This window comes from Hermetia illucens, chromosome 1 (assembly GCF_905115235.1).
Source record: "Hermetia illucens chromosome 1, iHerIll2.2.curated.20191125, whole genome shotgun sequence".
In the NCBI taxonomy this organism is placed as follows: Eukaryota; Metazoa; Arthropoda; class Insecta; order Diptera; family Stratiomyidae; genus Hermetia; species Hermetia illucens.
Genome location: NC_051849.1, coordinates 186694431 through 186718560, shown reverse-complemented (window position 1 = coordinate 186718560; position 24130 = coordinate 186694431). Strand labels below are relative to the sequence as shown.

Sequence of the window (24130 nt, the reverse complement as noted above, 5' to 3'; positions counted from 1 at the left end):
GACATCGAGGCAATGGGTGTCAAAGCGGAGCTTATTGTCGAAAGTGACTCCAAGGTCTTGAGTGGAATTTAAGCAGGATAAGGAATGTCCGTTAAGCGAGTAGGAGTAAGAAGTGGGTGAGGATTTTAGGAAGTAGCACATAGACACTTTCTGACATTTAGCGATAAACCATTAGTCGAGCACCAACGAACCAGAGTGTCCAGGTTAGACTGAAGGGAAACACAGTCCATAGGCGACGATATAGCGGAAAACAGCTTAAGGTCGTCTGTATAGAGCAAACAGGGACAAGTAAGGAGGAGAGGAAGGTCGTTAATAAAAAATAAAAATAACAAAGGACCCAGAATAGACCCCTGTGGGACGCCAGAAGAGGGGGAGAAGGAGCGGGAACATAGACTGACGAAAAGTAGCGGCAGAATAAATCACAAGATAGTTGGGGGGAGTTAGCTGAGAAGCCAGAGAATTTAATGGACGGAAGGGATAACTGGGCAGGGCAGCGGGAGTTGCGAATGTGGGACCAAAAAGATTTCAGGTCTTCCACTCTGGACAAATAATCGTTTCTGGACTTGGTAGGCTTGCGGGCGGATATCTGAACATCGAACTCAAGAGCAGGATGATGGACATCAGGAGCAACGTAAGACGGAGCATGAAGGGATTGGGAAAGATAACGTACAGAAAGGTTAGAGAGGACAAGGTCAAGAGTGCGAACTAAGTGGTTTCTAGAAAGGTTAAATTGGAGGGCGCCACAGGTGTACAAGAAAGTGGATAGAGGAAGGGAAGGGTGGGTCGAGTTATTAGGGAGGGAGGGAAGGCCAGGAGGAATGGGCCAGGAGAGCATAGGAAGATTAAAGTCACCACAGAGGATGAAAGGAAGTGAGGGAAACAGAACAATTAGGACCTCTGATAATCTGTCGAAGAAATCCTCGTACAGAGAAGGCGGGCTTAGGCAGGGAAAATATACACACGATATAATAAGGGGACATACGTTTGGCGGAAGGACACGTGTGGTAACAGAATCGTAGGAGGAGGAGAAAAAGATGATTTCGGCCCTAATAGCTGTAACAGCTATTAGGGCACCTCCACCAGTTGTCTTGCCAGGCGCAACGTAGTGTCTGTCACAACGAAAGAAAGAGTAACCCTCGACGAGCTCAGAATCAAAGATCCTGTCATCCAGCCAGGTTTCAGAAATTCAGATGACATGATGTTGGAACGCTAAGGCACACAGTTTGAAATTCGACAGCTTGGTCCTTAGACCCCTTACATTTTGATAAAATAGCGTATAGTTATTATCATTCAAGTTCGGCGAGGCAGGCGGGCGGGCCGGAAATTTTCACTTAAACTTTCGCTTAAACCTCTGATAAGGCTTAACGAAGACCCAAAAGGAAGATTGGACGATAGCATCGAAGTCATGGAGATATGTCACTTTGAAGGAAGCTATCACTCGGTCAGGAGAGCCATCCTTCGCTGTTTCGATAGCGAGGCGACGTTCAATTGGGGCCGCACGGACGACATGAGGTCGGAAAGGCCTGCAGTTCAGCGGTGGCGGGCGTCGATGATACACAGGAGGAAGCGTACGGTGGTGCTAATGCAGCGACTGTACGACTGTATGACTATTATGATGTCCGAAATGAAGGGAATTTCAATTAATCAAAACAGGAAATGTATTTTCTTAGCATCAAACTCAATTCAGTAAAAGGTTTTAGATTGCCATAAACCAATTCGAAATCCCAGTTGCTTGCCAAAATAATTAAGGTTTATTCCCTCGAATTAAAGATATTATAATCCTTTGGCTCTAAGTAAGGTGATAACTTTTAAGAATATGGACAAAAGCTATTAAAAATGTTTCAAATATAAAATCATCTTAAAAGTTAAAGAAAAGATAAGTTGGATATCGTTTTGAAAATCTGCATATATAGCGTGAGAAAATGTCAGGATTTGTCAATCGTACAAGCATCCTAAACGTGAGATAGTCTATAATCCGAACACACACGTTTTAAGAACTACCTTATTGCAGCCTGTGTTAACTCATACAAATAGGATTTCCTTTTCAACTGCTAGATTCGGTGCCGCTTATTGTTTATAAAAAGATTGTTGTATTTAAAATCTGGTGCCAGGATGAATCAACTTAGCCAATCCAGTTTCGATCTTGTTCTCCGTGTTCGTGGTAAGGAAATTCCAGTGCACAAGCTGAAGTTGGTCGATGCCAGCAAATACTTCGAAGGTCTTTTCAGTGGTAAGTAACCAAAACTCTTTACTTTCATATGACTTCGCTTGGGCAGTGCATAACCACTATTTGTTTTTCTTTAGGTTATTTCGCAGATTCTGGGACCAATGTCATAAATCTGGATCAGTTTGAAACGGCAGCGGTGGAAATGGTTGTGGAATTCATTTATACTGGACAGATGGAGTTGTCTGTCGATACGGTAGCTGATATCTTCGAAGTAGCTGACTTTTTACAAGTGGAGGACCTATTGCAGCTTTGCGAGCGCTTCTTCATTAAATCCCGAATACGGTCAGTTGCCTCGGCTTCTGGAAATTTGGAGGTAAGCTAAGTTTTCATATAACACATACCGTAGAGTCCAATGCTGAACTCATCCCCATGTGTGTGCCTATATTAAATATGATAACAATGTATCTTTATTTTATTTTCAGATTTCTGCGGTCAGGCCTCGTTACAAACCCGTCTACAAACATAAATCTGGAAATCTTTCGAGGATGTGATGCAGACAACCGATTTCCTGGAGCTGGAATTTGAAGATGACGCGTCCTGGATGTTCAGATTTTGGTTAATTTGTATAATATAATAATATAAGCATAATTAATTATTTTGGCAATCGATATTTAATTGCAATTACATATACCAAAAGATTTAATTATAAATATGCTGGTTTCAGTGCTCCTTTTTGCGATTGCGTTCTTATCCCCAAATTCCCGTCCATTCCTGGAAGGCTCGCCTTAACGGTTCCTCTTCATTTTTTAATATCATAGCCATGAATCCGATTCCACAGAAGGGTTCTGACCCGTGTAAAAACGCCTCTGCTCCCTTTTTAGCTAGTTTGTCCGCTGCCTCACCGCCTTCCAACCCAATACGGCCTGGAACCCAGAGCATCCAGACCCAGCCGAGCGTATTCGGCATCCCTTAGGCGTTCTCGTACTCTGTCTATCGCGTATACTACTGTATACTACCATACCATGTAACTAGTACCCCGCTCTGTGGACAACCTTGAGTATTGTTCATGAAAATAGAATTTGTACTTGTTGGTACTTCTATATGCCTGCTATCTAATTTTTTCCCCCATCCAGAAAACCGGTGTGTTTTCTAATCCCTTGTGGCTCAGGGCATCACCAAATGGGGAGCAACTTCTGGTCCGGTCCTCTCTCTACCCTTTTGCTAGTTTCCAGTTTCTTCCAATTTTATTCGTTGTTGGGGTATCCGGCAGAATGTTATAGCCTGCGGCGTGGGATAGGACCGCAGGAAATGAGTTCTCAGAAACAGGTGCCCTTCTCAGTCTTTAGATGGCTCATCCGACACCTTCCAATTCCTGACCATCCCGTTCATTAGAGTATTCCCTAGACTTATGTCTAGTACCTCCTGTCTAGTGCTGGTCACAAATGTTGGTGTGTTCCCTAAGTTATATAATTCTAACTTATTGCTCAGAATAAATTCAAGAAAGTACTCACCTACATAATACATTACGTACGAACCACAAAAACCCAAAATCGGTTACTATCGTCCATTATGGAAATTTCTGACGCCAACGATTATTATTATTACGTCTAGACCTGCCTTAGTAAGGAACTCAGTTTTGCGCCGAGGTCCTCCAATTCGATCCCTAAAAGCTGTCTGGCGTCCTGGCCTACGCCATCGACCCATTTCAGGCAGGGTCTGCCTCGTCTTCTTTTCCTACCATAAATATCGCCCTTATAGACTTTCCGGGCTGGATCATCCTCATCCATACGGATTAAGTGACCCACCCACCGTAACCTATTCAGCCGGATTTTTTCCACAACTTGACGGTCATGGTATCGGTCATAGATTTCGTCGTTATGTAGGCTACGGAATCGTCCATCGTCATGTAGGGGGCCAAAAATTCTTCGGAGGATTCTCCTCTCGAACGCAGCCAAGAATTCGCAATTATTCTTGGTAAGAACCCAAGTCTCCGAGAAATATATAAGGGCTGGCAAGATCACTGATCACTGTCTCACCCTATGGTGAGGCGTTTCGAGCGGAACAGTCTTTGTAAGCTGAAATAGGCTCTGTTGACTGCCAACAACCGTGCGCGGATTTCATCATCGTAGCTGTTATCGGTTGTGATTTTCGACCCTAGATAAGAGAAATTATCTACGGTCTCAAAGTTGTAATCTCCTATCTTTATTCTTCCCGTTTGACCAGTGCGATTTGATGTTGTTGGTTGGTTGGCTTTTGGTGCTGATATGGGCCAATGATGTTCTGAGCATATGGGGCTATCCGGCCTAGCAAGATAGCGGAGAATATCTTATAGATGATACTCAGCAACGTGATACCTCTATAATTGCTGCACTGTGTGATATCTCCCTTTTTATGTATGAGACAGATAATGCCCCTTTGCCAGTCGTCAGACATTGATTCGCTGCCCCATACCTTGAGCACAAATTGACGAACTATATTTGGTGTAACTGGTCGCCTCCATATTTACCCAATTCGGCTGTAATTCCATCGGTTCCTGGCGACTTATTATTTTTTAACCGATGAATGTGGTGGCAGTATTTGTCCGTCGTCTTCAGTTGGCGGGACCTCCAACTCGTCGATGTTCTGGTTGTTCAGTAGTTCATCAAAGTACTTAACTCATCGCTCCAATATGCTCATTCTGTCGGAAATCAGATTTCCCTCTTTGTCTCGGCAGGATGAGCAGGTGTATAAGGCTTCATCCTGCTGATTTGTTGGTAAAACTTCCGCCCACTGTGCCTGGTGCGGTTGCTCCCTGTGGTTTTCTAGTTCACAGACCTACTGGTTCTCCCAGGCTTTCTGTTTCCGTCTGTGAAGTCGCTTCTCCGCTCGACGAAGTTCGTGATAAGTTCCCGCACGTCCCCGCGTTCTTTGAGAATGCAACATTACTCGGTATACAGCATTCTTCCGTTCCGTTGCTAGCTTACATTCATCGTCAAACCAGCCGTTGCGACTCTTTTTGCGGCTGGGGCCAAATATGTTTGTGGCCGTATTTATGATAACGTTCTTCAGGTGATTGTGAAGATCATTTGTTGGTGCTTCATCTCCAGGATCTCTGTTCACTGCCGTTATTGCGGCATCCATTTCCCTCTTATAGGTGTTGCGGGGGCTCTGCTGTTAACAGTCCCCTGATTGTCAGAGGTGTTGTTATTCGAGCTCGGAGCACCATGCCAACGAGATAGCGATCCGAGTCTATATTGGCCCCCTATATGTTCTGACATTTATCAAGGCTGAGAGGTGGCGGCGTTCGATCAAATCGTGGTCAATTTGGTTGAAAGCTTGTGGACCGCTTTCCGCGCAAACCAGGTACTTCCAACAACCATTTCGTGTGACACTGCGAATTAAATAATCCCCAGTCCGTTATGTTTTGCATTTTGATGGAAGCTATGGGGACCAACGTATCGCCTGAATACGGTTTCCGTCCCTACTTGACTGTTGAAATCTCCAAGTATGATTTTGATATCATACTTGGGACAGGCTTCGAGGGTCCGCTCAACTGCCTCGTAGAAGGTATCCTTCTCCGACTCTGCGGTCTGCTCTGTAGGAGCGTGAATGTTTACGAGGCTTATATTTCTAAACTTGCCTCGCAAACGCAGAGTGCATAGCCGTTCGCTTATGTTTTCAAAGCCGATAACAGCAGGTTTCATTTGTCAGCCCTACCCAACCCCCAACCTGGAGGACCAGTTGGTACAATTTGTCCCGTTTGTAGGCGCGGAAGACTTACCTTCATCCTTCTCCGTCTGCAGCTTTTCGTTAAGAAAGAGCTCCCAGCGGTCACCACGTGGAGGTGGAGATAGGGTTTGGTAATAGAGCTGTTGGTGTTGGTTCAGCAGGCATTTCCCAGGTTTTATGCTCCATCGTGGGTACCAATCCACGTTTCACCCTGGGACCTATACTACCCTTTCACCACCAGTGAATACCGTGGGTTTAATTCTAAATGAAGAAGCACAGTAGTTCTTTTGGAACGCAGTGCGACATTCCTTGACGACATAGTCCTAAATTGTTTCTGCCGACGAAGGGACTGAATTTGATGTCATCTAACGCATTAATAGTACTAAATTCGCGTTCACTGTTTCGCACACAAATCTGGCAGGCGCGAAGGTCATCACATAAACGGTTCTTCACAGGTTTAACCTTGACTACTAGTTCCACTCAGAGTTATCCTTTGTCATTGGGTTCCAACTCGCAATACTTCGTGTGTTGGTATACAGATTTATGAATTCGGAATATATTTATGTATGATATAATGTGCTTCTGTTGGCTTGGTCCTGGCCCATGCCTGGATCTATTCTGAGCGCAAAATAGGATAGCAACTATAAGTCAGATAGGTGGGTGGAGACACCACTTTCTTCAGAGTACACTTGTGTCCATGAAAGCTTCAGAAATCTGTACCTTTATTTTCTGCCGATTCCTACTCCTAATCATGAGCGAGAACTTGCAGTTATAAAATAGACGACAATCCAGTGTAACTACTTGATAAGAACACTTTAGGCTTCACACTCGAATTTTCGTCAAAATTTCACTTGTTTACCTTTTGATTTACCTACTTGAGCCCCGTGTGCACTTTCTATCATAAATTGCAATTGCAATGGAAGATCATAGCTACAAAAATTTAAAATTTGAAGTCGCCAATTTCATCTATAAGGAGCAGGCTGGCCTGGACTCACGATCGTCTTCCACGTTTTCCATTTATTTTTCGGAAACACGAAAAATTTGAATTTTCAAACCTGTTTCGTAAACATTCTCCGCACTTCCTTTTTCTTCCGTCAACATCTTCCCCACAAAGTACAAACAATTTCACACCTTTTAAATAATATTTTAATTTCCTATTTGAAATAGTACAGATAAAAGATGAATTGCATAATAATATCTTATTTCTAGCTTCACTCCTGTTTCAACTCAGACGCCCAGACATGTTGCGGCCAACCCGTTCGTCCCTTGCACTTCCTCGTATCAACCGTCTGAATGCCATTCACTAAAGCCTAAAAGATAAAGATATCAAATGAAATGAGTGCTGGTATATGAAATATCCTTATTTTCTGAAATTTACAAAAATAAGAAACAGAAACTCCCAGAGCCAACTACACTTGATAAATTAAAAATACATTGCACAAGAGCATCTTCCTCAATAATACACTTTTCATCTTTCACTCGGTTTTATCTCATCGGAAACCACTTAAGAATTCGTTTTCTTCTTGCGTGGGTTAATGAGGCCTAAGCAGCATTCTGGGTATAATACAAACTTAATCCGCCATGCCACAAGCCCGGGAACTAGTAGTCTAGAGTTAAAAGGGTTTTTAGAAACGCCGACATAACGTTGGGATGGATACAGTTCTATTTAGTGATTTTGGCCCGTACTCTGACTAATTGCAGCTATAAACATTCCTTCGAATTACTATGCCAAGAGATAGAAAGTTTTAATTGAAGAAAGCAATTGACCTCGGAAGCCAGCGATTTTCCCAGGATTATTTTCAATCGGAAATTATGACAGACCGTTCTGGAATAGCAAATGCCTGGGCCACTAGCAAAGTTTTTATATGGAAATGGAATTTTCTTAACTCTCAGGAAAATGGAATGCGATATGATACATGAAGATAGATAGATTTCTGAAAAATAATTTTTGTATTTTAAATTTAAATCTGCTGTTTTGAAAATGTATATATAGTATTCTCACCTTGAACTACATTATTATATTATTATATATTGATATATTTATATTTATATTCTTCTACTCCATATTTAGGGTATTTTGTAAATTTGTTTGGGATTTTGGAAGTATATTTAACAAAAGTGTAAGAAAATATGATCAAGGATATATCAGAAGCAGGGATTTGTTAACTGGACTTTGTAGAAACAAAGGTTTAAGATTTTTTTTTTTTCGAGATTAAGGGAGTCAAAGTCGGGATCCATTTGATGGAAAAGTGCTATTATTAATCATTAATTTTTTGTTGGAATAAGCAGTTGCTTTCATTATTATATCAGATGCATTTATATTGAAATTAGTATTTTCTTCTATTAGTTAAATGATTTAGTTGAATTAATTTAATTATTTCTTTTAACTCCTCCATGCTATTAACAAGCATAGCATCTGGTCCCAAGCCCAGGTAAAGGTAAAGGGTTTGAGCAACGTACTTTTTACTATCGTCAGATCAGAGAAAGAGATAAATAAAGTGTAGTTGGAGTTATTTCACAATGCTAAATCCTACCTGATCCCTCTTCGTGACAGGTTCCCTGACAGGCCGACCAAGAAAATGCATTCAATGTCGTTGGAAGCAAAATGATCGGATCGAACCTCGGAGCGCGTCAGTCGACGCGGCAGAACGGACCATGATTCTGTCGAGAAATGGACAAGGGCTTTTAAGGCAAGTGCGGCGTCTGGACGCAAGTAAGTTACTCCGAGCAAAACGAATACGTGTCTGCACGCTAAATATTGGAACCCTAACTGGAAAGACCGAGGAACTCGCAAGAGCCCTTCGGAAAAGGCGTACTTATGAAAACATGGTTCATCAAACGATTGTCTCATCTTCCTACATTTTACAGTGGGAATAATAAAACGCAAATTGACTATATTCTCATAAGACGCCGACATTTTACCACCGTCACTGATTGTAAAGCCCTTCCCTATGAGACTATCGAACCTGAACATCGGACGTTGATTGCCGTCCTGCAAATCAAGCCACCGATAAAACAGTGTGAGGAACGCCCAGGCCCGCCGCACAGTAAATTAAATTAATTAAAGACACAATCTACAAAGCAGTCTCTGTAACCGTTGGGTCACCAAGCCAGATAAGCGCTACATCAACCGAGATACTTAGCTTTGGAATGACGGTATTGAAATGAAAGTCCTGAAAAGAAACGCCTCTACCACAAGTTTTTCGACGATAAAATGCTCCCTAATTGGCAAATTTATAAGAATGCCAACTGCAAAGGAAAGAAAGCGATCCTTGTCACCCGAGTGGCCCATTACAAAGATTTTAACGATGAACTGGACACTCGGGATGGCGAGAGAGATCTGTATCGACTTTCCAAAAGCCGAAACAAACGCACACAGGATATCGAACATTTCTGCTGCGTTAATGACAAGAACGCTATTTTCCCTACCAACCGTCGAGTCGCAACAGATAGATGGTGAGAATATTTCGAGCGGATTTCAACGGAAGAATTTGCTCATCCTCCACTTCCACAATCATCGCCGACACTTGGACCAGTTCCACCTGTCAGTGCAACTGGTGCTCAGAGGTGGCGGTGAGGAAGACGGGGCGGCAACCCTGTCGGCCAAACCAAAACCAAGTGGCCGAGAAGAACTTCCATAGTGATGGCACCGGGAGACGCTGTACTCACTTTGGCTTGCCGACCATGATGCAGTAGGCGAATGCTCCAAAGACCTAATCAGGGCGATCAGACCCGAGTCTGCACGAGGACTCATCTGATGTGGAAAATTGGTCACGAAACCTCACCAGGGGTATACTTCGGGTGAACTCCCGTTGTATGTGAGTACAGCTCGGTTGTTTGCGGTTGGCCCCCCCTAGTGGGAATTTCATGGTGTTTGTGGTTGTGCTCAAGCGAGAAGAGACATTCGGGCCTCAGCGTGGTGTTGCGTTTCAACACGGGTGCCGTACTCCTTAATTCGGTAGAGAATTAGGTAGGTCTTGCATCCACCAGTATGAATGCTAAGCCATGCACTTGGTATAGACTGGTACCGTTGTCGCTTGTCTCAGCGAGACTCTCATTGTAGTCACAAAATCAATCCGTGTCTTAAGAAGACCGTAGGACTAAATCGTCCAGACAGGTGCTCACGTTAAACCCTCAAGGACTTAACTGTCAGCGCAACTGGTGCTCAGAGGTGGCGGAGAGGAAGATGAGGCGGCAACCCTGTCGGCCGAACCAAAACCAAGTGGCCGAGGAGAGGCTATATCACATTGGTTTGTCGGCCATGGTGCAGTAGGCGAATGCTCCAAAGGCCTAATTAGGGCGATCAGACCTGAATCTGCACGGGGACTCATCTGAGCTATAGGTCACGACAGGGGTATACTGGTACCATGGGAACCAGGATAGCCCCTGAATTCACATACTTCAGGTGAACTCCTGCTGTATGTGCGTTCAGCTCGGTTGTTTGCGGTTGGCCCCCTAGTGGGAGCTTTATGGGGGTTGTTGTTGCGTTCAAGTGAACAGACCCCTTCGGGTCTCAGCGTGGTTTTGCGTTTCAACACAGGTACCGTACTCCTTAGTTCGGTCAAGATTTAGGTAGGTCTTGCATCCACCAGTATGAATACTGAGCCATGCACTCAATACCGTTGTAGCTTGCCGCAGCGCGGTTCAGATTGTGGTTATTCAAGAAGGAAGAACACCATCCGACTGTCAAGAAAGTACTACAGTTCCAATATGGGAAAAGAAAGGTAGTCCAGCAGAATGTTCAAATTACCATCCAATCCGGCTCCTGTCCCATACCCTAAAGATTTTTGAACCGTATTCGCGAAATCGTTGAAATAACCGTGAATCAAGCCGGATTTGTCAAGAACTGCGGAACTACTGACGCAATACACGCTGCGCGGTTACTCATTGAGAAACACCATGAAAAGCATCGCCCTGTTTACTTTGTATTTCTGGATCTCTAGATCTGGAGAAAGCGTTTGACCGTGTGCCACACGAACTCATCTGGTATGCTTTACGACAACACTTAGTATCAGAAGAACTCGTGCGCTGGATTCAATTGCTCTATCACGATCCGAAAAGTGAAGTTCGCAGTATGGCGGATGTATCAAAATCACTTCGTGTCTCTGTTGGTGCTCATCAAAGAAGTGCCCTCTCACCGCTTCTCTTTGTTCTTGTTGTAGACACCGTCACACGGGATATCCAACGTCCAGTGCCCTATACGCTGCTTTATGCAGATGATGTTTTCCTAGCGTCTAATAGCAAAAATGATCTCGACTTGTCCAAATATGGAATCATCGCCATACAACACGTTCTCAGATTTTATCTGTCGAGTTTTTGAGAACAGATCCCCATGAAACCTACCCAGAACTGAGCGATTTAAATACCTCGGGTCAATGTTATCAGCCAATGGAGAACTGCGTTATGAAATTGTTTCACGGATTAACGCAACCTGAATGAAGTGGCTTTCCAGAACTGGTATTCTTTGTGATCGACGTATCAATGATCGTCTCAAATCTAAACCTCATCTTTAGATTTTTTGGTCAACAGATGCCTAGATAGGAAGGAAAATCTATACGCCGCGTCTCATCGACACCTGAGATAGAAGAGGCATCGAAAGAAGACGTGGTCTGTCGTGGATTGGTGGCACGCGGATTAGTTTTCTGGCTCCAGGCGCGCTATCGAACTATATTTTTTTATTTTCCAATTTCGTTTCGCATTCTTTTCAAGATTTTCCTCAAATTTCTGATTCAGATCCTTGTACACTTCCAACGCATCGTATTAGACACGCACAATTTTGTAGATGATGTGTTAAGGACTGAAGGATCTAAAAGAACATGCTACTAATTACAAAGAGAGCACAACTAAGCTGGCATACGATATGAAAATAACAACCGTAATAAAGTCAGAAAATGGCGACCCTGATGATCCTATTTATTGACATCCCGAAAGCTGCGAAGCCACTTCATCGCCTCTTACGATCCATCTGAGATACACTACACATTTGCAATAAAAAATAGAACCATTACCAAAGCTAAATGTCGAGAAAATTGAATAAACTGCAATCATTAGCGGGGAGCAACTCTTCTATGATCAATATTTACATTTCTCAACTATTTCCTATTTACCATGAACTTTGAGCAATTTGGCGAAATTCTTCAAATTAGGCAAACTGGGTCTCAATCAATCTTAAATCAATCCTGACCGGACCACGTCGGCAGACCAATTATAAAATGCAATACATAAAATTTCCGCCCGCACCATATTTTGCTTGCGAGGGTTCCCTGATGGTGCATCCACATGTTTGCAAACATCAACAAATCCTCGCACGCAAACATGTGGATAGAGTTTTTGGCTTGGCAAGCGCTTACCACCGATCTGATCGAATGTCGGTCTTTTGGACAAATCAAAGGGAATTTGCTTGCCTGCACACACTAACGCACTTGCAAACGATCTTTGCATGAAACATGAAGTCTTTTAATACTCGATACTACTCAAATGGAAAATTATCAATATTAGAAGGCAATAACCTATGTAAAGCCGACCATCCACGATCCGGCAGACCTGTCAGTTTTGCTTCAACAGTCCGCAATCCATCCGAACATCTTTTGGACTGAAAACACTATCCACATATCAACAAAATGGACAACTCTGGCCTTGTAAAGCTTTAAAACGCAAATTTTAGATATTTGTTTTATTTCACCATTCATAAAAATGTTTACCAGCGATGAAGATGCTCATAAAACTCTCGCTCACTTCTTTTCCAGTCAGTTCTACAACCTTCGAGCACATTAACGCTTGTACAGTTCAAACTGAAAACTTAGATGCCACCAACTATGGACTATTCGCACGTAACTGACAGACCGGCCTGATCGTGAGTGGCGGCCTTAAAGGGTGTGAACCTTTGACAAAGGAAAGTTCTGAGAAACGATAAGATCCTTAGCTATCTAACATCTCGCTTGCTAGATATATAAACTTTTGGCCGTTTAAACTGATGCGACTTCAAAATCTTCTCTACCTAGCTCCCAATGAGCACAGCTTGGAACGTAATTGAAATAAAAATACAAAACTAAAGGGAATTCACAATTCATAGACTTCCCAATTTTTTTAAGAAATGTTGAGTTAAATTGTCGATTTCGTTCAGTATCACAAGCACCATGAGTAACATGACCGCAATAATGACTAAAGCACTGAATAAGTGGTCATTTGTAAAATCAGAACTCTAAAACCATTCTTAACGAATATGGGTCCCATCACCAAATTTTATCATAAGTTATCATTTGTCCAAGGAAAGGAAGAACGAGGTAGATCGACGACACTTTTCATTACAATAGGCTTACAGAGAAACACTTGTTCTATGTAACAAACAATGGAGATATCAAGATAGATGCATCATACATCATACGTTAATCTTGATATCTCAAATATAACGCGATCCAATTGCAGTTGGATATGCCGTGTCCACTGGAGAAATGAATTTCTTAAAAAACAGACCAGATGACGGTTGGTAATTTTCAGAAATAACTCTCTTTTCAATGTAAGCGAGGCAATCACCCTCATAAAAATTAATTATATACCCCGAAAGCACAATAGTAGAAATTGTAATATTTGCCCAAAAAATAACAAAAACAGAGCACGAGAGGAGGATATAAGGCTACATACCTCAAAATACCCTCTGTAAAGACGATGATGGTTATGTTATTAAGGACATACCCAAATTAAAAACGAGATTAGTTCAACAGCTCCTGACGCAGGTTTCAGACTGGGGACCTTTCGTTGTTTTACATGATCTAAGTGGAAACCATGGACTCATAAGTTTGAATTATGACGAAATAGTGACAACCTTATATAGTTTCAAACCAAATAAAGCACACAAAATCAACTGGAATTCCAGCAGATTTCTTAAAACTGGCTGGAACAGACCACGGCAGTTGAATTTATAAAATTATGGCGAAAATCAAACTTCATCATCAACATCAACGACAGAACACTATTTGATTACCGGCAGAAAATCACCATTATATGTCCAGGGTGGCGGTTTGTGAGACGAAAGCCACACTGTTATGAAGATGCTATCAAGGATGACAAATAATATAGAATATCCTTCTAACAAAGTCATCCCGCCAAAGTGATTTGAAATTTTGATGGTCAGTCGTGAATAGATTATTTTCAACGTTTTCAATGAAACAGGTTTTTGAAAAATTTTAGGAATATATAATATTATATAGCTTCAACTTACGTGAGCAGTTTATTTCTGTCAAACCTACCATAGATTAGATCATAATGCACTTTACAAAATAATAATTGATTACGAATACCAACAAAGCTGTCTTGTTAGTGAAAATGACGATAGAAAATAATGGAGGCCAAGTGCAAATCCAAGAATAGTTGAAAAGGACCTTTCCGAAGAAGTTAACAGGCAAACAAAAAGACGAACTGACCCCCATGCTCTTTAAACTGGCGCTTAAGTACGAGCACTAGGAAACTGACTTCAGTGCTGTTCCACATAATTAGTAATGTGTAACTTTGTGCAAAGAATGTGTACCAAAAATTTGAGTTAACAACAGGTGAAGGCTGACACAGAGTCAAGGAGTCGAAAACCAAGTGCATACAGCCACCCCACGAAGAGCAAACAAAACTTTGAACAAGTAGACAAGTTCGTCTACTTATAAACGAACGAAATTTAGGGGCAAATCAAGACTTCTTATAAGGAAAAAAACACAAATAAACATCTACAAGATATTAGGATAGCCTGCCCTGCTCTGGGGATGAGAAAAGTGAACGTCAATGCTGGTGTCAGAAAAAAAGATCAACATGGTTGAGGGAAAATGGGGAAATTGTTTCAACAGTGAGTTGTATCAATTGTCTGACGAATTTAATCGAATTCTGCAAGCTGCAACGGACCAATCATGTAGCGGTCGCTAGACTGCCTAGTTGGAGAAGATGAATTTCTAATGTCAAAGAAAAAAAGGGAAATAAACTGTTCAGCGTAATTTACATAAATATCTAACTGGCTTACATTTCAAGGCCTAGACTTTATATAAAGAAAACACTTTAAGGCTTTGTATAGATTGTCAAAGTGTCAGTGGACAGGTCACACAATAGAAACAATTGACAACTTCATTGCTGGTTATACAATGCGATCGAACTCTCTCCCCCAGGATGGCCAAAAAGTGTAATTTTCTCGGAAAGTGGTGAGAAGGAGTTGAAGCACTTTGCCAGGAACCATATAAACGCTCACTTAGACTTTTATTAGAAGACCAACTTCAAAAATTAATCAGAGCCTTAAATTTTATGCACACTAATAAAAGCCATTTGTCCCATTTCACAGCTACTTATTGCACTGTAATCAATTAACTGACTTGCACAAGCATACTTTGAGTGAAACCATTTTGATAGACTAAAGAAGGCTTTACTATGCTAAAAGTAATGCGCAGATTGCTTCATTCATATTGTTATTAGCTAGAATGTTTAATCTCATATAGAGAGAGATGGTGTTGAATATTGCCAACATTGGTCAAACACAGCCTGGTAAGTCTAGTCAACTTTGTTGAGATGGAATGGGGGATGCTTCCATAGGGTAAAGTTATACTCTGGCTATGGTACGCGGCCTTTGAGTTAATGGGAATAGACAAAACGACGGAAGAATAAAGATTTAAGTATCTTTCCTAAAATAAGATGCAATGGAGAGGAATTTGTGATTTTGGTATTTCAGCTCTTGAAGTTGTGCCAACAAGATCATGATTCGAGCCGATATTGACCTTACTATTATATAATTCGAAACATGTATGCGTATGTCCCATGAAAAATACGCACATCCTTGTTCCTTTTCAATTGCCATATAATCCGCCCGTTATATTTCCTTTGTGGCTCCCTAACTATTTTGAGTTTTAGAGGTGGGGTTACGGGCCCCAAGCCAAAGATGGGCTGATGTTCATGCGCCAGCATACTTTATTTTTTATTTTATTATTTTATTTTATTTTATTATATTTTATCATTTTATTTTATTTTGAAAACCTTTCTTTCACTTTTCCTACAAATTGTATTCATCCGAGAGAGGTATTAAGTTTAAGATACATAAATATAATCAAGTTAATCATTTATCTATGTATGTCGAAAAGTACCAAAACACTTGCCTTTTTAATTGAAGTTAATAGACTGAAACCACTCTGTAATTACTAAACACCCTACAACACAAAACTTCACCCACCCTCATGTTTTGGCACATGCAGAAAGCCACATCACATTATGTTACAGAACACAATTACCAGAACAACCCTCCTTTATTTTCACACCACTTGCGTAATAATAAAACGGACGGGGTGAATAATTTGATAATTGAATAGTTTTCGGCATGCGTTGATGATTGTTTAAGTGCATCAACAATATAAAACCAGAAACAAGTTAATTTGATAGGCGGGGAGAAGTGTGATTTCTGAAGTAGATTTTGATGTTACGATAGCAATAAACATAAATTAGATTGGAAAAGTGAATTTCAAGTGTGGGAAATCCCGAATAAAGGCATTTCACAATACAGTTAATGTGCAATTATATGACTTAGAATTACCCAAATTTTACTGCTCATGCAATTTACCAAAACGTTTTCTGGATTATTAGAAAGTACGTACACATGTGTTTACACATATGTATGTAGTTTTGGGTGTTGTGTTGTGTTGTTTTGAACCTGCTTGCTTAAATAACCGAATATCATGTATGTGCGTCAGATTATAGTCGTGAGATGATTTGGCAAATTCTCACATCAGATTCCAATGTATTCAAATAAATAAAAATGCTTCGGTAAGTTGTATAGTAAGTAATCATTTCAGATATTTAGAAATGGTTGGATTGTTGCCGGTGAAGCAAAATTCGGATAGTTAGAAGGCTTACAGGAAGACAAAGGCGCGATCGGTCTGTCAAACCTGCCAAATTTCCTTCAAAAAAGCTGACTTTTTGCCCGACTGAATTTGTGCATATTGTGAGAAAGCTGTGGAGGTGGAAAATCAAGGGCAGTTAGAAGGCTTAAAGTTACAAAAAGCAAAGCACTGATAATTTGCATTTATATCCTTCATGTTTAGAATAAGCTACCTGCAATATGTTAAAGGACAATCCTGAATGCCCTCAAGGGAGAAGCAGAAATGTTTAATGGAGGGGTATCCGGCGAGTAGCTCACATTCGTGGGCACTGTAATTACGTTGAGCTGGGTTGGGTTGTTTTGAAAAGAAGCTCAAAAGTTGCCAGTTTTGATTCAGCCGCTGTGTCTGAGGCATCGATGAACACAGCTAGGTGTGCATCGGGCCGAGGAAATGCCAGTAGTGTAGCATCAACAAGCTGTTGTTTGACAGCTTCAAATGCCTGGACGGCCTCAGTAGACCACACAACCTCACGGGAGCCTTTGGTTTTGAGCCCAGACAAGTAACCGGCCTTGGGCAAGAAACGATAGAAGTTTAACACACCTAGGAGACTTCACAGATCCTTCACCGTGCTTGGCAGGTGAAAGTTTTTTACCGCTTCAAACAAGGTTGAAATCCGTCAAGGGTAATCATGTGGCCGAGAAATTTCACCTGCTTCTGTAGGTATTTTTCAACGTTTAGAACAAGCCCGGGCTTCAAGGAGACGCTGAAAAATGCACTCGAAATGGTCCAAGTGCTCAGATTCGGGAAAAATGGGAGAAGCTCTGACTCCAGATCAGAAGGTTACGTGTTCAGATTACATCGGGGTCACCAGTTTAGAAGCCTCGTCCTGTTGACTCTAGATAATTATATTTTCTTTTAGAGCCTTGTCCGGTTGCGCCGGCGGTTCGAACAAGAAAGAGGAAAGATGGGAGCCCGTGACAAGCCGTCAGCTGCGTCGCTGACGGTACAGTCCGCCAGCCTTGTCGGCGGCAATGCAGTACGTCAGCAGAGGCGATTTCACCACCGGCAATGCAGTTGTTGTTCTCGCCTCTGATGTGCCGCCACAGCATTACAATCTGAACTTAGTTTAGATATGATATACATAATTTTAATATCAGTCCCCTCATGCGAAAGATAATCAAAATCACTTTTATCGACCGCTCTGAGAACCCTAACCTTCTGACAATATTTTTCCTGTATTTTCGGGTCTTTGTTGGATATCTAGGCAAAAATTGAACCATGCAAAAGTCATTTTTTTGACGAAAATTTGACCGTTTTAATAGTCCGCCTATGCTCTTGTCTTCAGACTTCAGACTATCCGACCGACATCATACCAACTATTTACAAGCAAAACTTTTAGTTCAAGAAGTCAGGTTGACGTTTATGTAGCCAGCTCTTAGACTATTAATAAAAACTAAGTAAAGATGACTCACAAATACCTTTTTGTTTCAGGGAAATAAAGAAATAAAGTATAAAGCAAAACGCTAATTTTATTTCCTTACCCATCAGCAATGAACAATAAATAGCACATAAATTGTTTAACAATAGACGCGTTATAGTGTGAAAGGAATTAAATTTACTAAAATGGCAGTTTCCCTTAGTTCAGGAAATATATTCCAAGAAATGGAAACCCCAAGCAATTGCAAGCGATATCGAATTAGTACATATTTTCGCGAAACCGTTCCTTATTAAGGGGACATGAGGGGCTCAAGTTCTGTAAAAAAAATAATTTATAATTGATTTTGGTTGAAAATACATTTGAAAATATGTGGTAAGACTATGAAAGTCATATTCGATTTTGAAAATGAGTAGACAGTACTTCTTGTATCGTGCCTTTCTCTTCAAAACTCTGCTTTAGCTGGGTATATTACACATTCTCGTTTTACTAGCATGTTGTCTAAATATGGAATTACAGCCGAATTGGTTAAATATGGAGGCGACCAGTTACACCAAGTGGTTCATCAACTTGTGCTCAAGGTATGGGACAGCGAATCAATGCCTGACGATTGGCAGCGAGGCATAATCTGTCTCATACATAAAAAGGGAGATATCACACAGTGCAGCAATTATAGAGGTATCACGTTGCTGAGTACCATCTATAAGATATTCTCCACTATCTTGCTAGGCCGGATAGCCCCATACGCCCAGAACATCATTGGCCCATACCAAAGAGGCTTCACTCCAGGCAAATCAGCAACAGATCAGATTTTCTCTCTGCGGCAGGCGATGGAAAAACTGTTGGAATATGGACAACAGTTGCACCATCTGTTCATCGACTTTAAAGCCGCCTATGATAGCATAGCCAGGGTAAAACTGTACACGGCCATGAGAGAATTCGGTATCCCGACGAAATTAATAAGACTGACTAGGCTGACCCTGACCAATGTGCGAGGCCAGATAAAAGCAGCAGGATCACTCTCAAGACCATTCGACATCAACAACGGTCTACGACAAGGGGATGCGCTATCATGCGTCCTCTTTAACCTGGCCCTCGAGAAGGTGATCCGTGATGCTGAGGTGAATGCAAGAGGTACGATCCTCTTCAAGTCCACCCAACTACTGGCCTATGCTGACGATATCGACATCATGGGAAGAACCACCCGAGACGTACAAACTGCCTTCATCCAGATCGAGCAGGCGGCGCGAGATCTTGGGCTGCACATCAATGAAGGCAAGACAAAATACATGGTGGCAACGTCAGCACCGAAGACGAATCAACCAACAACATCAAACCGCACTGGTCAAACACAAACACGAACAAGAATAAGGATAGGGGAATACAACTTTGAGACCGTTGACAATTTCTCCTATCTAGGGTCGAAAATCACAACCGATAACAACTACGATGATGAAATCCGCGCACGGTTGTTGTCAGCCAACAGAGCCTACTTCAGCTTACAAAGACTGTTCCGCTCGAAACGTCTCACCATAGGGTCAAAGCTCTTACTGTACAAGACTATGATCTTGCCAGTCCTCATGTATTCCTCGGAAACTTGGGTTCTCAGCAAGAAAAATTGCGAACTCTTGGCCGCGTTCGAGAGAAGAATCCTCCGAAGAATTTTTGGCCCCCTACATGAGGATGGACGATTCCGTAGCCTACACAATGACGAAATCTATGAGCGATACCATGACCGTCCGGTTGTGGATAAAATCCGGCTCAATAGGTTACGGTGGGCGGGTCACTTAATCCGTATGGATGAAGATGATCCCACCCGGAAAGTCTATAAGGGCAATATCTATCGTAGGAAAAGAAGACGAGGCAGACCCTGCCTAAGATGGAGCGATGGCGTGGGCCAGGACGCCAGACAGCTTTTAGGGATATCGAATTGGTGGACCTCGGCGCAAAACCGGGATGTCTGGAGTTCCTTATTAAGGCAGGCCTAGACCGGATACCGGTTGTTGCGCCGTTGATGATGATGATGATGATGTCTAAATAGAAGGGAACACTTTGGAAACTGGTTTTACCGGTTACGATTCAGCTTGTGTACTGAAAAGTCACTATTGTCAATACTGTAATAAATTTTTAGACGCATTTTCTCAAAACAATTTTTTTTTGGGTAGGTGTGGAGGATTAAGAAAAAACCACTTGACCATTCGCTTTGAAATTTAATACGAAAACGCATACGACCGTTTCGGAGACCACGTGCCTCCTTCTTCAGTGCTAGTACTAGGTACTAGCGATCGTATGCGGGGAAAAAATAAAAATATTTACAGGATAAGGAAAAAAACCTAGTTCTCATTTTTCAACTTTATATACCAACTGTAAAAAAAAAACATGGACACTAATTTCAACTTATGTCATTGTAGTTTAAAAACACGCCGTTATTTGGTTATTTTTTGAAGAAATTTTTTGATTGTGGTTCATTCTATAGAGAATTTCATGCTGATTAAAACCCCACTTTTTTTAACATCCCAGTAACTCGACATCACAAACGCCGTCAATTTTTAACTTTTTATTAAAAAAATTGTAGTAAATGAATAGCAGCCTGGAAAATTTCATAAATCCTTTTTTTAAACAACTTTATGATAATATATATGCAAAATTTCATCAAAATAGCTCTCCTTTTTCTCAAAAATAAACCGTTGGAAAAAAGTAAAATAATCAAAATATAAACCCGTTTAAGGGGGGAACCACATTAGGAGGTTTTCAGAATCGACTTTTTTTACTGAATAGATCCTTAGCTTAGCTCTCAGAATATGCTGCAGGAATTTCAGCGAATTTTGTGTCGTTTGGATTTTATAGGCGTAGAATCAGGCTTTATGCTCTTACGATTTTTTTTCTGTATATTCAAAACAACTTACTTCTCCCAAACTATGGTACACAAAACATTCTTTATATCGCATTATTCAAATTTTATTAAGGGGGTCATCCCATGTGTCGAATCCGCGGAATCGAATTTTTTTTGACATCAATTCTGTCTAGATATCATCATCATCAACGGCGCAACAACCGGTATCCGGTCTAGGCCTGCCTTAATAAGGAACTCCAGACATCCCGGTTCTACGCTGCGGTCCACCAATTCGATATCCCTAAAAGCTGTCTGGCGTCCTGACATACGCCATCACTCCATCTTAGGCAGGGTCTCCCCCGTCTTCTTTTTCTACCATAGATATTGCCCTTATAGACTTTCCGGGCTGGATCATCCTCATCCATAGAGATTAAGTGACCCGCCGGATTTTATCCACAACCGAACGGTCATGGTATCGCTCATAGATTTCGTCGTTATGTAAGCTACGCAATCGTCCATCCTCATATAGAGGGCCAAAAACTCTTCGGAGGATTCTTCTCTCGAATGGGGCCAAGAGTTCGCGTCTAGATATAGTATAGAATATATGGGCAAAGTGATTTTTTGATATTCGGAGTCGTTCGGAAATTATAGTGTTAAAAACGTAATAAGTCACATGCCAGATTTATGTCGATCGCCGTAATAAAACGCGTATTTATTGGTCGGAATGACGTTCGAATGACTTCAATAAAAGAACAAGAATTGAAGCCAAGGCTATACATGTGTCCTTGAAGAAACCTAGGACTAGTAGCAGATTAATGATTCGTTAAGATTTTATGGCTAAAAATCACATTCTACTTTTTAAATGCATTTTTCTCGAAACTGCATATTGAAAATCTGCTGCCATCATAGCCCAAAATGTATCCAACGAAATTCTTTGAAATTTTCACGACTTATTCAGAATATATTTCTAAAGTTCGCAGACTATGATAATTGCGATTCATTCAGTAGTTTTTTTATTCATTAAAAAAGCCTTAAAAAACGCCAAAATTCACAAAAAAAAAGTTTAGCAAGGCGCCAAAAATGTAACGTTTAATATTTTTTTAATAATCCTAGTTTGCGGACTGCAGTTAAGTCTGCACGTTAAAATGCCGTTTACTTGTTTTAAGACGATCGTAGTGCCCTCTAGCGTGGCAGCAGAAAAACACCTTTTTTGGAGATGGGTGTATAAAATGCTCTGTATTTCAATAACGAACTATGCTATCGGGTTAAGAAAATTGTTACGCATGCCCAAGATATTAATAAATATATGTTGAAAAATCCGTATTTTTATCTTTATCCAGTTCTCCACAAAAAAATTCTAAAAAAAAAACGAAAAAAACGGCCTTCACACGGGATGGCCCCCTTATGACCAGTGATTTTTGCCATCTTTTTCATTTCTGCAAAAACACTGACTAGCCGCCATTTTGGTGAGATTTACTAACGAAATTGAGTAAGAAGGTGGGAACTGTGACCCATCAAATGCGATAAATTACATTACTGAACGTAGCACTTAAGGGGGGGGCGGGGGGGGGGGGGGGGGGTCCCCTAATTCGTAAGAGAGGATTGCATATTTTTTTTCGGCAAGTATAGCCACGTAGAGTATCAAATGAAAGATCTCGATTATTACTTATTGAAACAAACATTATTTTTGACATTCTCTACTTCAAGGTTCCGTTCTCAGAAATTACCCTACCAAAAACTGGGAAAAAATTATATTCATCAGTGCATATGGTATCCCTCCATTAAAATATCTGTTCAAATAAAATTAATAATAGTACATTATTATATTTTGAAAAGTTACTCCAAACCTCTTTCGCGTTAAATTACTACCCCCTAAGAGTTAAAATACCAGCACCACATCGGCTATATCAACGTATATACACTCTGAGCTATATATAAATGGAACCTTCGTGTAATCAACTATCCTTACATAAAAAATCAACAAACCCTTCATACCTGAAGCGTTGAGCTTCCGGTTTCCGACTTGTTTTTGGATGAAATTTGAGCAACTTTATACAAAATTCTTTAAAAGTCAATATATATCTAACATTTAGTACGGCATTCTCTAGCTGCACTCGTGTCGATTAAAACAATTCTTTTCTGTTCTCCAGCTTTAAATTGGTACTAGTTACACTGCGTGCCGCAGAGCACCTAAAATTCGACAAGTTTCAGGAGAATTACTGCAGTGGCGCCGCCTTTATATATTTCTTTACAAAATTTATTTTGCAATATACTGAAATATCTGCGTAATAATCCCCCTTACTTGCATTCCTCCTCCTAAGGCCTTATCTTCAACACAAAAATTCTCACAACAAGCCCCTTTCTTAGGCCTTTATTGTGGTACCATTCCTTAAGCTGTCCTTATAATGAAATATTTTGATCAAATTGATCATTACGATAGAAATAGGGCTTCCTCATAGCATTTTATAATCAATAAAGTTTTATTTAATCAAATAATCAACAGGTGTTTCTACTTATGCTGCTTTTTAGATAAATTTGTAATCTTGCTAATATTAAATAATTTGGCTTACTAAATTCCTGTTTTTTAAATTTTTATTTTTCTCATACTAAATATATCATTCACCTATGGGACTCTACTTTCGGCTACTGTAGGTATATATATATATATATTATATATAAAAATATTTCAACAATTACCTGAATTTCATTTTTGTAATTTGCCCGTCGCTCAGCATTGATTTTACGTGATGACGGCACAAGTTCTGCACGAAATCCACTTGAAGGGTCCTGATCTCCTTCTAAAACTCTTGTTAAGTATGAAATGTATGATGTGGCTAATCTTAAAGTTTTTATCTGAAAGAAAAAATAATAATTTCAAGATAAGATGATAAAGTATTCAAAATGGAATGCATCAGGGGAATTTAAAGAAAAAGTAATTGAGATGTATTATACATAAAAACGATTTAGACTAATTTATACATTTAATTTCAATATTTGAGATCCTTCCTCTAACCAATTTACGGTTAGGAGAACATCACGGGAATAAAGATATTAATAAAATTATTAGAAAAAGAAGGGTATGAAGACTACTGCCGCTATTAATAAAATGTTGCCTTGTTGATGACCTTTGTCACATAATAGCAGTAATAATCCTC

At 40.7% G+C, this 24130-nt stretch overlaps 2 protein-coding genes across 4 annotated transcripts in view; one reads left to right on the top strand and one right to left on the bottom strand.

The window, feature by feature from the left end:
• The first annotated feature begins 1914 nt into the window (after positions 1-1914).
• LOC119646261 (kelch repeat and BTB domain-containing protein 2-like) lies at positions 1915-2877 on the top strand. Its single transcript, XM_038046663.1, has 3 exons — positions 1915-2230; positions 2305-2540; positions 2650-2877. Exons 1-3 carry the CDS (start codon positions 2113-2115, stop codon positions 2716-2718), a joined length of 423 nt encoding a protein of 140 aa, XP_037902591.1. The 5' UTR covers positions 1915-2112; the 3' UTR covers positions 2719-2877.
• Positions 2878-7022: 4145 nt separating this feature from the next.
• The window catches only part of LOC119661257 (heart- and neural crest derivatives-expressed protein 2), a 50651-nt gene continuing 33543 nt past the window's right edge, over positions 7023-24130 (bottom strand). The window contains exons 4-5 of one of the 3 annotated variants that reach the window (XM_038070510.1): positions 23673-23828; positions 7023-7185 (exon numbers count right to left, since the gene is read on the bottom strand). In XM_038070510.1, coding sequence (XP_037926438.1) covers positions 7087-7185; positions 23673-23828 — 255 coding nt within the window. In that variant the 3' untranslated portion in view covers positions 7023-7086. The remainder of the gene's footprint in view (positions 7186-23672; positions 23829-24130) is intronic. The other 2 variants (XM_038070509.1, XM_038070508.1) reach the window with 2 other exon arrangements.